The sequence below is a fragment of the Poromitra crassiceps genome (genome assembly GCF_964638095.1).
Source record: "Poromitra crassiceps genome assembly, chromosome: 6".
Classification (NCBI taxonomy): domain Eukaryota; kingdom Metazoa; phylum Chordata; class Actinopteri; order Beryciformes; family Melamphaidae; genus Poromitra; species Poromitra crassiceps.
This window is the reverse complement of record NC_139627.1, coordinates 41,515,646-41,529,001: the sequence shown is the minus strand read 5'-3', so window position 1 is coordinate 41,529,001 and position 13,356 is coordinate 41,515,646. Positions and strand designations below refer to the sequence as shown.

Sequence of the window (13,356 nt, the reverse complement as noted above, 5' to 3'; positions counted from 1 at the left end):
ATAAAAGTTCAGTATAAAAGGGTCAAGGTATACAATTACATACTGTATACCAAAATACCAAACTAGAATATAACAACATGAGCATGTCCAAGAGACAGTTGGAGTACAGTGCCATCATTGGAACACAGTGCATTGATGAGAAACAGACATTTACGAGCAGCCAGACAGTAGCTTGCAGCTTGACAGGAGACTGCCTGTCCTCTATCTACATGAGCTTAGGCGCAGTTAATAATATCAAGCCAAGGCTGCATCACACCAAGGTTTCTGGCAGGGCTTCTGCATTGTCCGTCGACAGTATCTGCCATATATGCCACCTCTCCCTCAGCCACTCCGGGGTACCAGGGGTCTTTCCCTCTGTCCCGGGACCAGAGACACCCAGGGGATCCACAGTCTGGGGGGACGAGCTGCTGTTGCTCGGTGGGGTTTGCGCGTTCAGACCTCCAGGCTGATAGGTGGAGAGGGAGGGCGTGGAGTGAGAAATGTGGGTGTCTTTAAGAGGTCCCGAGTAGTGAAGGGCAGACCAGACATCAGTGCTGCCCTTGATGGAAGGACTGGCAGGGTGTCCTGTCCTTCCCGCTAAGTCCTCTGAGCTGATGGCTCCTAATTGGCCGCATAGTCCGTGACGTAATGATGATCCCGTCTGTCCTCTCTGGTCGGGGGGGCCGCTGCTGCTCCGAGTCACCGGGAGGTGTGGCCTGCGCTCCGCCACACCCAATGAGGTTTGTGTTGGTCTGACCGGCAGCAGGCTGTTGCCTTGGTGACTGTTCAGCCCCTCGGACGATCCATTGGACTCACATTCCGACACGTCCCCATGGGAACCTGAGTGAGACCATTCATTTACATTCCAGCATTCATTAATTATCTCGACACCATCTGCGGAAAACATGCAAAGAGGATTCTATTACCAGCGATCTGATGGTCGGTGAAGTCTTTGCTCAGCATCGTATGCCAGGCTCCCCAGAAAGGTTCGGCTGGGGCGTCTTAACAGAAACAAGAAAAACAAGAAGAAACAAGAGAATGTCTTGGTTCAGTTGCATAGACGTGTCATTGCGGAATATTGTACAACAAGCAGAATATACTTTTAAAATGTATTTTTTTTTTCTGTCTCAAATACCTTCAGCTCACCTTTGCCAGCAGAAGGTGTAGGGCAGGTGTCTCCGGGCCTGTCTTTGCAATGGCCACTGAGTTTGTACTGTCCAGGAAGTCTGAAGAACCTGTCAGAGAGCGGGCTACTGTCCCCATGGCACTTACACAGCAGTCGATCTGACAGGACAGGGGAATTATTGTCATAGGGAGACACCTCTCCACTAGATGCTTTGTTGGAGTCGCTGGATAAGCGTCTGTCAGTCAGAGAGAAAGAATCCTCTGATCTTAGAAGGCCGGAGCCTCTGAAGACACAAAAAGAGACATAGGGGGGTTCATCTCGCACCCTGTCTTACAGAAACGTACCACCAGGGGGTAATCATGAGGTATAACGGCTCATCCACACAGACTGTAGAAAAATATGGACGTAGCCACCGTGAGGTCACCCATTGGTTTGTCGACCCATGTTTTGAAGCCTCAAGTTTGGCATTTTGACTGTCGCCATCTTGTTTTTTGGAGCAAGATATTAAGTGATTGTGGAGCTGGTAAGGAGCTGACGTCTAGTAGACAGCTAGTGGCTAGCCGCTAGTGGCTAGCTGCCTGTCACTCAAAGTGACCGTACCCTTACCTTTAAGCCTTAATAAAAATGTAAGTGGGTGAGTTATAAGATTCAGCACCCTGTACAGTTGTCATGAATGGGGAACTTAACTATAGAGGCCAAAACCATTTTCTGTACCAGGCTGTAAACTAAAGATGATTATTTCTGCTGTAAAGTTGGGCATTTTAACATGGGGGTCTGTGGGTTGTTGACTCGCTTTTTGAACCAGCCTCAAGTAGCCATTCGAGGAACTGCAGGTTTTGGCACTTCCACGTGGGCTTCATTTTTCAGCCCACTTGGTCATCACTCGTGACTCATTTTGATCGTTTGGATTCGTTGGCAGGTGGCATGGCGTGGATATGTGTAATCAGATATAAGGCCCACACTCACAAGTACTGAGAGGCCTTCCTCCGCAGTAAGTAGTCCACAACGTCAGGATCGCTCTCCAGCAAACTCATCAGAACCTCATTCTGCAGATCAGCAGGGACCTGGGAGGGCCAGAGCACAAACTTTACTACTTTCGCTGAGCCTCAGAACAAGTGCCAACAATTCTAGTTGGTTTCATTCATTGGTACCTCCATTTCTGTAACACTGACTTATTAATTAACAAATATTCACTTCTTCACAATATTCAGCTAACATCTCCGTACCTCTGATACAATAGCATTATCTCGAGAGCATCTCCCCAAAGATGCTAACCACATTCAATGAACTGCAGTTTATATCAATAGTCCCATAGCTGTATCGTTAACAGTTATACAGTATCTATCATACAATATGCAATGCCAACGATGATAAAAGCCAAAACACAGCAGTGTAGAAAAGCCCTGCTAATCTTTTCTTTTCCTATCAATGTATTTTATGGCACTGCTGAGTGCCATAGAAATGCCTGGTGGGCTTTTCTTTGCATTATGGTCATAACAGATCATTTTCAGCGACACCAATTTCCCTCCAGTTTCCTGTGCTGCATCTGCTCTCCAGTTTCAAGTGAAAAGCAGAAACATCAATGTTGCATACAGTATCTCGCCCGCAGTACCACAGACAGCCATATTGACTAAAACAAAACAAACGGTGATTGGAATGACACTTTGATCAATAACCTCTCCAGCGAGTCAAAACTCATTTGCTCATACTAAAAGGCCCATTCAGTGAGCTTAACCTTACAAGGCGCAGGGATGAAAAGCAAATGGCATGGATTTAGGAGTGTTACTGGAATGGAGCCTTGTGAGTGACTCTGCACAAGCTAAGTCCTTCACGGAACGTATTGCCAGTGTTTACATTTCATTAGGTAACTCCACTCTATTAAGCTTGGGAATTCCCCACACTCTGTGAGACGTTTTGTAGAAAGAGGACCAACAACCAACCGAGACGTAAGACGCGAGATTGTCTTCGACTATCTCCGTCTATCGTCCGTCTCACGGATTTTCATTTAAATGCCTTTTGGTCGACATGTCATAGCATTGACAGAAAGGATACTGTAGCATACCATAAAAAGTGTATCATATGTAGTGATCATCCTTTCGACCACACTGATGATGGCGGTGCTCTCCTCTGCACGGGCGCAACTCTGGACCGCAAACTCTTTGTCGGAGTTCTTCTGCTTGTGCAAAAGGTTGGGTCCAAAGATGGTAGCTAAATTGATTGATGTCATCTTGTTTCCGGTGACCTAAACACAACAGGAGGCAGAATTAAGTGGTTTCATGTCGTTCGTTGACTGCAGGTTTTTTCAATGCTAGCATTCCAGCAGCCTTTCTGCATGGTGAAATTAAGAGTGATTTTCAAGTTCAACCAATAATCATCAGGTTCAACTAGAACTGATCTCTGATTCAGCAGCTCTGCTAGCATTCCTCTCAGAGCACAGCCAATTGTTCAATTGTTTGGAATTATTAAGCAGGATTAACCCAATGTGACCCTTGTAATTAGAGGGGATATTTTGGGAAGTAGACAGGAATTATCCTGATGGGCATTAATTTGAAAGTTTACTAAAGGTCACAACGGACTGAAAGTAGATTTTGTATTCTTCTGCCCATTTGAACAATCAGAAAACACAGTGCAAACAAACCAAACTCTTACAAATCCACAGTGATTATGGTATTAAGAGTCTGAATGACAACAGTCTTTTGCTGCACCTCCCAACCCCCCACCACAACACGTCCACACCATCAAAAAGGCTAGGTGTCTCCCCCTCACCCTTTATCCACAGAGCCCAGGAAAAAACTCTCATTCACTGAGGACTGAGGCCAAGACAAAACTGCTTTTATACCCGTGGGAAACAATTAGTCTCTACTGTATGGATTAGTAATAAACAACTAAGTAGCCCTAGGTCCGGCCGTCATCGCCCTAGCCACCTGTCGTCACTCTAGGCCATCTACCCGCTACTCCTTCTACTGTCTGACACCCCGGGCTCTTCACCACCACCGACCCCTATCCTCATCCTGGTCACCTGCCTGCCTAAGGGAAGGGGGGGACCCCCCCCCCCCCGGCCTCATCACCTCCAACTCCTATCCTCCCCTCCCCTAATCACCACCTCCGACTCTTATCCTCCCCTCCCCTCCTCTTAGCTAGTATTCTCTAAACCTACGGACACTTAAAGACTACATTTTCTATTTCCTTTGGACTCTACTTTTTACATTTTCAACTCCCTTCCCTGATTCTAGGATAATTTAAAAACTACATTTTTATATCCCTCTGTTGGACTCTTTTTTACATTTTCAATTTTCTGTTCTCTTGTAAATTTTATTTCCATAATAAACCATTTACAGAGTTTCAATGCCGGAAAACTCTGTTCATGGTTTAGCCCGGCATCTCTCGACCTGTCTCGGAGGGGAGTCCCCGGATGGAGGTCCGCCGCTGGGTCCACTGCCTGGGTGGGCCCGCGTGGCCTGCGTGGCCTGCTCTCCCAGTTCCCAGTCACTAGCTGGGGGCGGGTCTGGGAGCGGGTCGCGTGGGGGGTGGGCTTACCCAGGCGACCATTGCTGGGCCCCTGTAGCACAACGACCTCACAAGGTTCCTCCTCAGCCAAGCCAAGTCACTGGGGCAATCCATTTGGTGGAAAGGTTTTCTTGCGTTCACTGGGGGTGTGGGGACGCCGCTGTGTCCCAGCCCGGCCTTCTCGCCCACGCCTTATGTGGGCGGGGGGCCGGGGCGGGGGGCATCGGTGCTCTTCATCACTGGTCGAGGGCTGCCGGTTGGTTTAGAACAGTTTAGGTAGGCGATAGATTAGCTACAGCCTAAGGCTGACCTGTTAGTGTTCAGGCAAAGATCAGACTAGAGCAGAGTAGGATAGGCCAGATTAGGCTGTAGACTAGCTAGATACTATGTCCCAGCTAGCTCTGGTTAATGCTTAGAGTAGTCAGTTGTCTGATCTTTCCCCCCCCCTCTCTTTCTCTTTCCCCCGCTCCTTTCCCTTCTTCCCCCTCCTGTTCCCCACTCTCCCACATCTCCCACTCCCCCCCCCGCCCCCTCTCTTTCCATGCTCTTCCCTCCCCCGCCGCCCCTTCCCACGTTCCCCCTGCTCTCCCTCCCCTGCACCCTCCCACCTCTCCTTCTCTGTTCTCTCCTCCTCCCTGTCCTCTCCCCTCTCTCACATTCCCCCTGCACTCCTTCCCCTACACCCCCCCACCTCTCCTTCTCTGCTCTCTCCTCCTCTCTGTCCTCTCGGGGGGGGGGGGGGGGGGAGGAGGGGGCGGAGAAGAGGTCTGTTCCCTCCCCCGCCTCCTCCTCCCGCGTTCCCCCTGCACCCTCCCACCTCTCCTTCTCTGTTCTCTCCTCCTCTCCCCCTGCACCCCTTCCCCTGCACCCTCCCACCTCTCCTTCTCTGTTCTCTCCTCCTCTCTGTCCTCTCTGGGGGGGGGGGGGATGTGGGATGCTCCCCCTGCTTCTCTACCCTGGCTCTCCCTCCCCTGCATCCCCATCTCTCCTTCTCTCCTCCTCCACATTCCTATCTTCTCCCCACCTCCCCCCTCTCCTCCGTCTATATTGCTCATTCTCTCCCCACCTCCTCCCTCCCCCTGCTCTCTTCTCCCCCACACCTCCCCTCCCTTCCCCTCTCCTGCTCTCTCCTCTTGCTCCTTCCCCACCTCCTATACCCTCCCCACCCCATCACTCTCTCACATTCCCCCTGCTCTTCTCCCTTCTCCTGCGCTCTCCTCTGCTCTCCCCTCATTCCTATATTTTCAATATTATCAATTGTTCAAATGTTATCTTTATTCTGTATATTCATGTTACTGTTGTGTCAGCTAGAATTAGCTAGACATACTTTCTGTGAAGCCCTCTGAGACATGCTTGTGAATTAGGGCTATATAAATAAACTTGACTTGACTTGACTTGACTGTTTCTTGTTGCTCTGCATGCCGTGTGTTCTATCCTGTGAATTCTTGTTCTGTTGCTGCTGTTGTCCTTATGGCGTCTTACGGTTTTGTCTGTACATTTTATTGGCTGTCGTTTTTTCCCCCCATCTTGCCAAAAGGACTACAGTTGAAAATTAGCCAGCTGGCTAACACTGGCACATTTACAGAAATATTGATTAACGTGTGTTGTCGTTATGAATAAATAAACAAACGTAAACATACGATGAGTAAAAAAAAACGCAGAATACAACATGCTCATTAGAACACAGAGGGAAAGCTTCTCTCTTTCCCTACCTCCTGTCCCTCCCTGTCAAGGCTGTCGTCAGCGTGTGCAGCCACAGTGGACAGGAAGTGGAGGAGGCGCTGCAGTGTGTCGCTGTTACAGGAAGGAAGCAGAAACACCAGGAGCTGGATGGCGCTCTCTTGGTCTGAGTAATCCAGTACTGCAGAGGAAGAAGTACGTCAATTAAGATCAATTAAAAATCCAAACTAAACATGAAATCCACAATAACAACAAGCCATTAATGTGTATGTGTCTGTGATGTCTGTGTTTATGTGTGTGTCTGTGATGTCTGTGTTTATGTGTGTGTCTGTGATGTCTGTGTTTATGTGTGTCTGTGATGTCTGTATTTATGTGTGTGTCTGTGATGTCTGTGTTTATGTGTGTGTCTGTGTGTGTGGGTTCCTCACACATTGTGTTGATGAAGGCAGTGTGTCTGTGATGTCTGTGTTTATGTGTGCCTGTGTGTATGTGTTTATGTGTGTGTCTGTGATGTCTGTGTTTATGTGTGTGTCTGTGATGTCTGTGTTTATGTGTGTGTCTGTGATGTCTGTGTTTATGTGTGTCTGTGTTTATGTGTGTCTGTGTTTATGTGTGTATGTGTTTATGTGTGTGTCTGTGATGTCTGTGTTTATGTGTGCCTGTGTGTATGTGTTTATGTGTGTGTCTGTGATGTCTGTGTTTATGTGTGTGTCTGTGATGTCTGTATTTATGTGTGTGTCTGTGATGTCTGTGTTTATGTGTGTCTGTGATGTCTGTGTTTATGTGTGTCTGTGATGTCTGTATTTATGTGTGTGTCTGTGATGTCTGTGTTTATGTGTGTGTCTGTATGTGTGGGTTCCTCACACATTGTGTTGATGAAGGCAGTGTGTCTGTGATGTCTGTGTTTATGTGTGCCTGTGTGTATGTGTTTATGTGTGTGTCTGTGATGTCTGTGTTTATGTGTGTGTCTGTGATGTCTGTGTTTATGTGTGTGTCTGTGATGTCTGTGTTTATGTGTGTCTGTGTTTATGTGTGTCTGTGTTTATGTGTGTGCCTGTGTGTATGTGTTTATGTGTGTCTGTGTTTATGTGTGCCTGTGATGTCTGTGTTTATGTGTGTGTCTGTGATGTCTGTGTGTATGTGTGTGTCTGTGATGTCTGTGTGTATGTGTGTGTCTGTGATGTCTGTGTGTATGTGTGTGTCTGTGATGTCTGTGTGTATGTGTGTGTCTGTGATGTCTGTGTGTATGTGTGTGTCTGTGATGTCTGTGTGTATGTGTGTGTCTGTGATGTCTGTGTGTATGTGTGTGTCTGTGATGTCTGTGTGTATGTGTGTGTCTGTGATGTCTGTGTGTATGTGTGTGTCTGTGATGTCTGTGTTTATGTGTGTGTCTGTGATGTCTGTGTGTATGTGTGTGCCTGTGATGTCTGTGTGTATGTGTGTGTCTGTGATGTCTGTGTTTATGTGTGTGTCTGTGATGTCTGTGTGTAAGTGTGTGTCTGTGATGTCTGTGTGTAAGTGTGTGTCTGTGATGTCTGTGTGTAAGTGTGTGTCTGTGATGTCTGTGTTTATGTGTGTCTGTGATGTCTGTGTTTATGTGTGTGTCTGTGATGTCTGTGTTTATGTGTGTGTCTGTGATGTCTGTGTGTATGTGTGTGTCTGTGATGTCTGTGTTTATGTGTGTGTCTGTGATGTCTGTGTTTATGTGTGTGTCTGTGATGTCTGTGTTTATGTGTGTGTCTGTGATGTCTGTGTGTATGTGTGTGTCTGTGATGTCTGTGTTTATGTGTGTGCCAGTGTGTGTATGGGTTCCTCACACATTGTGTTGATGAAGGCGGTGTAAAGCTCTCTGGTCAGCAGCGAGTCTGGCATGTCTCTGAGGAATTCTTTGAGCAATGCAGCCACATCATGGACACTGTGCTCCTCGTCCAGATGGACCTCCACTGCCTGGTCAAACTCCTCGCGAAGCTGTGTGACGCACAATGACAACTGTTGCAGAAACTGCTGTCCAACAAGTGAGAGTGAATTGAAGCACAGCATGTGTTCAAACTGAAAGCTTACCTGTCGCACTCTCTTCTTAGAACTCCCAACACGGAAAATGCCAACCGTCTGTAGGCCTGAGTAAAGATAAAGACGTTTTCTCAGTGCCAACTAGGGATAGGATGATTTGTTTATCTCAAGATCTGATTATCTGATCTGTGATATGAAGTTCACAATTCGATTCGACAAGTTAAATGTAAATGACAACAAAGTAGCCTATGACTGCAGAATTACATTTCAGAGCCACAAATCTTTCTAGTAAAGGCACTAGCTTGCCAAAATATAAACAAAAGTTTATAAATGGCATGTCAGTGCAAATAATATAATTTGTTAAGGCAAGCTTCTGATTAGCTCTAATCAGAACATGACATTGAACACGATTAAAACAGAGAAAGTTCCCGCTTGGGATACAAGAAGTGAGAAGACCTCTCTGGTAAATCAGATCTCACCAGGTAGAGTGCAGGTTATTATAGAAACATCTTGGTGGGACTTGAAATGCCCTGCCAATTCCAGGGTCCGTTTCCAGAATGTGCCACCAGATATTGGGCTAAGTTACGTATACTGTATGTAGAAACCAGTGAGACTGAGTTACCAGAAGAATCTTTTTGTAAGTAAATAATTGCTCTAGGCCTGGCACATTCTGTCCATTGTATTTTTAATCAGGGGTGTGATCCAGATTCAGTTAGTTTGCCTAGAAGCTCACTGAAGAAGGGCTACTGGCCCGAAACATCTGAGCCGTAATATAAATTAATTGATCGGGCTGCTCAGCTGTCCTGGACTATTTTCGTTTTGTTGAGGATTCAGCACTGAGGGATGAGCGCGACAAATACCGATCATGAAATCGCCCGGGTTGTGCCAAAAAGTAATGGCCACTGTATCGCCTCGTTTATATACATTTACAACTGCTTTTATCTGCATCAAACAGTCATAACATGCAAATTTAGGTCTGTGGTAATAGCAAAGGTAGGCCTATGACTTTGCCAAACTTTAAGGTCTCTTGTAACCGAATAATCACAATTGGCTATAGTACTAGGTACTAGGCTGTAGTATTGTTTGCGATGTTTATATATGTTTGGCACATCTAATATCCTTGTTTAGGCCTATATTTGGAAAATAGACTATACTATATTTTCCAATTATCCTCATGACTCTGCATTATTGTACCTGCTCTGTGCCCCAGATCAGTGGTTCTCAAACTTTTTCACGTCAAGGACCCCTAAACTGACACGGACCCCCATTTGATAAGATTTTGTCCCAGGGTCCCCCATCTGATAAGATTTGAGCTTTTGTGATGACCCTCTCACTCCCCTGGCCCTGTCTTCCAGGGGCCTGGTGTTGGGGTCATTATATTTAATTTTGATATATCATCCCATCCCTATAGTGCCAAACAGAACAGTGAATATTATTTAGGATCTCATTCAAAGTTTACGATACACAAGACCACGCCCACACCATTCATCACTGAATCATACCATAATGTTTCCACTAAGGAAGACAGGCTTCACATTGCAAACTGTGCATGCTGTGCATGGGACATCTTCTTATTCGTATAACCTCTTGGATTCTGATCATGTGTACCGTTTTTTTCCAGATGCTGGCAGCAGCAATCCAGCACTCTGGGCACTTGTCTGTAGATGGGGTTCAGGCTCAGCTTTTTGTCGTGCTGCTTCTTCCTGTTGCTAGCCGTCTCGACCGGCAGAGACAGCTGCAGGGCCTCCAGGAGCCGAGACTGGTTATCATCCAGGTCAGTGATGCAATCCACAGACACTCCGCCCTGCCAGACAGACGGGGTGAGGAGCGTACAGTCACTGCCTCCTGATCAACAGTCACGCAGGAGATCACACGTTGTGTGCTGTGACTTCAGGGCTGAATAAGCCCCGCCCCCACATCATCCTCACCAGCTCAATTATGTGCAAAGGTCACATATTAAGATTACCGCAGAGAACTAGCGGCCTATTCCGATGAGTTATTATTATCGACAGAAAAGCCTACCCTCCTGCGTGTCCGCGGGGCAGCCTCCGGCGTGCTGGGCAGAGGCGACTCGCTGGGGGTCTCCGAGGTGGAGCTCAGGGACGAGTTGCTGCTGGAGAGCTCTCTGTTGGCCCTTCTGGAGGTGGAGGTGAAGTGGAGGAAGGATTGCATCAGATCAGTGGGGTCCCTGTGCTCCTCCCGCTGGGGCTCCTGCCGCTGCTTGTGTGCGCGGTCATTGGATATGACCTGCGATAGCGGTATGCCAAACGCCTGAGGCATAGTCTCTGTGCAAGGGAGGGAGGGCAAGACACAGGGGGGAAACAAAGTTCATATTGTTGTCTCTAAGTCAACAGTGATATAATGTTAAATGACTCTTTCTAGTTTAAATGTCTTTTCAGTCAGTCACATCAGCATACTTTAGTATGTTCTGTACACACATTATATAACAGCGTTATGTTTGTTGTCATTCTTCATGATATGTCAAAGTGAGAACTGTGAAATACCCATTGCTCAAACTAAATAGCGCAAGAGAAATTGGAACTCGAAATCGAAAGCAGTGTTCTGCAATGCACATTGAATAGCCAGAGTCAGGGAGCGCAGCATACTTTCTGATGCCTCTTTGTAAGGGAGCAAGGGAGAACAAGAGGAAAGAGGGGGCTGGGGTCCAGATAGGCCTGCGATGACTGAGCCCCCTCTCCACATTGTTTCTGTTCTTCTTTCCCTTGACTGGCCAGCCAGCACAGACCCTCACATTCCTGCAGGGGGCGGGGCGGGGCGAGCGGAGGAGCAAGGAGACTTCTTCATCTTCACTGCTCTGGGCTGTAGATCCTCACTCAGTAGATCAGTGGGTCTAAACAGCAGAGAAAGCCTGCTCCACTGAACGCCACACAGGTCCAGCCAAATGGATCAGAGAGCGCCTTTTCCACTGTCAGCGGCTGAGCGGGCTTAGTGTGTGAGAAAAGACCGGCCCAACAAAGAGCCGACAGGACTCACTGGCTCTCCCACAGAACTAAAAGGAGCTGTGTTTATCTTCACTGGGTTGGAAATACTAACAATAATATTATCATTGACTGCGTGTGTGGACGTGTATGAAAGTCTTATCTGAAGACTATTTGTGATCCTTTGTGAGGGAGAGCATTGAAGTTCTCTCTTATACTGCCATTACATCATGGCGTAACAGAATACTGAAGAATGCCTAGGGCATATTGGCGACCATTAATATGACTGAATATGAATATGAATATATACCCAGATCCACAGTACCTTTGTCTCTGCTTTTCTCTTTGGATAAGGAATCCAACTTCCTCCTAAGTGACTTCTTACGCTTTTGGCCGTCTGAAAAGAGACAGAGGTGTTACAGTTTTAAAGCATCAATCCGAGTAAATACACTCCTACTTCTCCAGATGATATTCGTATGCTACAATCATTTTGGGCTGAGAGTCACATCCCTGTAGGCAGAGGAATGTGAAGGTTAATTTATATTCCTTATATACGGGACTGTTGGAATGAAGACATGTCTGTGCATACCTTGCCCTGGATTCCCTGCCACATCCATAACAGTCAACAGTTACATTATATTAAATTATACCTACAGCTGCTCTTTCATATGACAGTGATCTCACATTGCGTGATCGCAAAACATAGAATAATTGAGTCTACAACAGCGGCTCCAAACCTTTTCTGACTCAGGCCCCATTTGAAAATCTAAAAAAAAAGTTTGCGGCTCACATCCGACCGTAAACAGTATGGAGGCCAAATAATGCATTAACGATAAAAGGAGCTGTCCATCAGCACCACACAGAAATCAGAAACTAAAAGTCAGGGGTTATCTGCAATAGGCTAATTAACGAATTATTTATTCCAAATGAACGTATCATTCAACAATGGAGAAATGCGTTCTCCTACATAATAATAATAATTACAGTTTCCCCCATGAAGATCGTAATGTTTTGCAAATGATTTGGCAGCCCACTTGCAATACCTTTCATGGCCCACCAGTGGGCCCCAGCGCATAGGTTGGAATGGCAACAACTGTGAGCCATACAGTCGCACATCACACAATCAAATGATTTATTTGCATGCAAAAAAGAAATGGAAAAAAACTAGGAATGTCTCCTTTTTTGCATTACTGTATATGTATTTATTAAGACATGCTGTGACATGCTTTTTGCCTGAGACTACTGACACTGGGTGGATATGGAAGGGGACTGTGTGTGTGTGTGTGTGTGTGTGTGTGTGTGTGTGTGTGTGTGTGTGTGTGTGTGTGTGTGTGTGTGTGTGTGTGTGTGTGTGTGTGTGTGTGTGTGTGTGTGTGTGTGAGTGAGTGAGTGAGTGAGTGATTGTGTGAGTGAGTGAGTGAGTGAGTGAGTGAGTGATTGTGTGAGTGAGTGAGTGAGTGAGTGAGTGATTGTGTGTGTGTGTGTGTGTGTGTGTGTGTGTGTGTGTGTGCGCGTGTGCGTGCGTGCGTGCGTGCATATACATGCTTGCATGCGTGTGTTTGTTTGTACATGTAGGGATGGTGATCTGGCAGCCCAGGTCGCAGTCCTGGAGCAGTCGCCTGAAGGCCACATCCTGGAGACGGACCCGCTCCAGCTCCGAGAGGCTCTGCAGAGGCACAGGCTTCAGGCCAACACTACGCCCTGACACGCTGTTCCAGGTGAAGTCACCCTGAGGACACACACGTACGGAGGCACACAAACACACACACACACACACACACACGTCAGATACATCCATCACTGTTGTCACGCTCTAAGTTCATGACTAGTCACGCTCTTTGAAGACCCTCATGTACTCATAGACTGACAGATACCTTCTCCTCACTTGGCAGCTGAGTCAGATCAATCATCTGCTGAGAGCTCACTAGCTGTAACGGCTGTTTGTTTTGGGCTGTTGATGTGCTGGGAGGAGATGCAGAGGCTAAAATGGTATCCACCTCTCCATCTTAGTCTGTCCTGTTTATCTAATCACATTTTTTTCTTTGTGTCTGTGAACATGAGAACTTGAAGCATGTATTTTTTTTCCTGATATGAGTAACACTGCCAGATCTGCTT

At 46.8% G+C, this 13,356-nt stretch overlaps 1 protein-coding gene across 1 annotated transcript; it reads right to left on the bottom strand.

Moving 5' to 3' along the window:
• Positions 1–250: 250 nt before the first annotated feature.
• On the bottom strand, positions 251–13,151 carry LOC310777895 (rho GTPase-activating protein 6; the record flags this gene model as incomplete). The annotated part of the gene is made up of 13 exons (XM_083638241.1): positions 251–819; positions 906–980; positions 1,126–1,388; positions 2,072–2,169; positions 3,168–3,347; positions 6,325–6,473; positions 8,110–8,260; positions 8,354–8,409; positions 9,911–10,106; positions 10,325–10,587; positions 11,567–11,638; positions 12,811–12,970; positions 13,116–13,151. 13 exons carry the CDS (start codon positions 13,149–13,151, stop codon positions 251–253), a joined length of 2,268 nt encoding a protein of 755 aa, XP_083494367.1.
• Between the last annotated feature and the right edge of the window lie 205 nt (positions 13,152–13,356).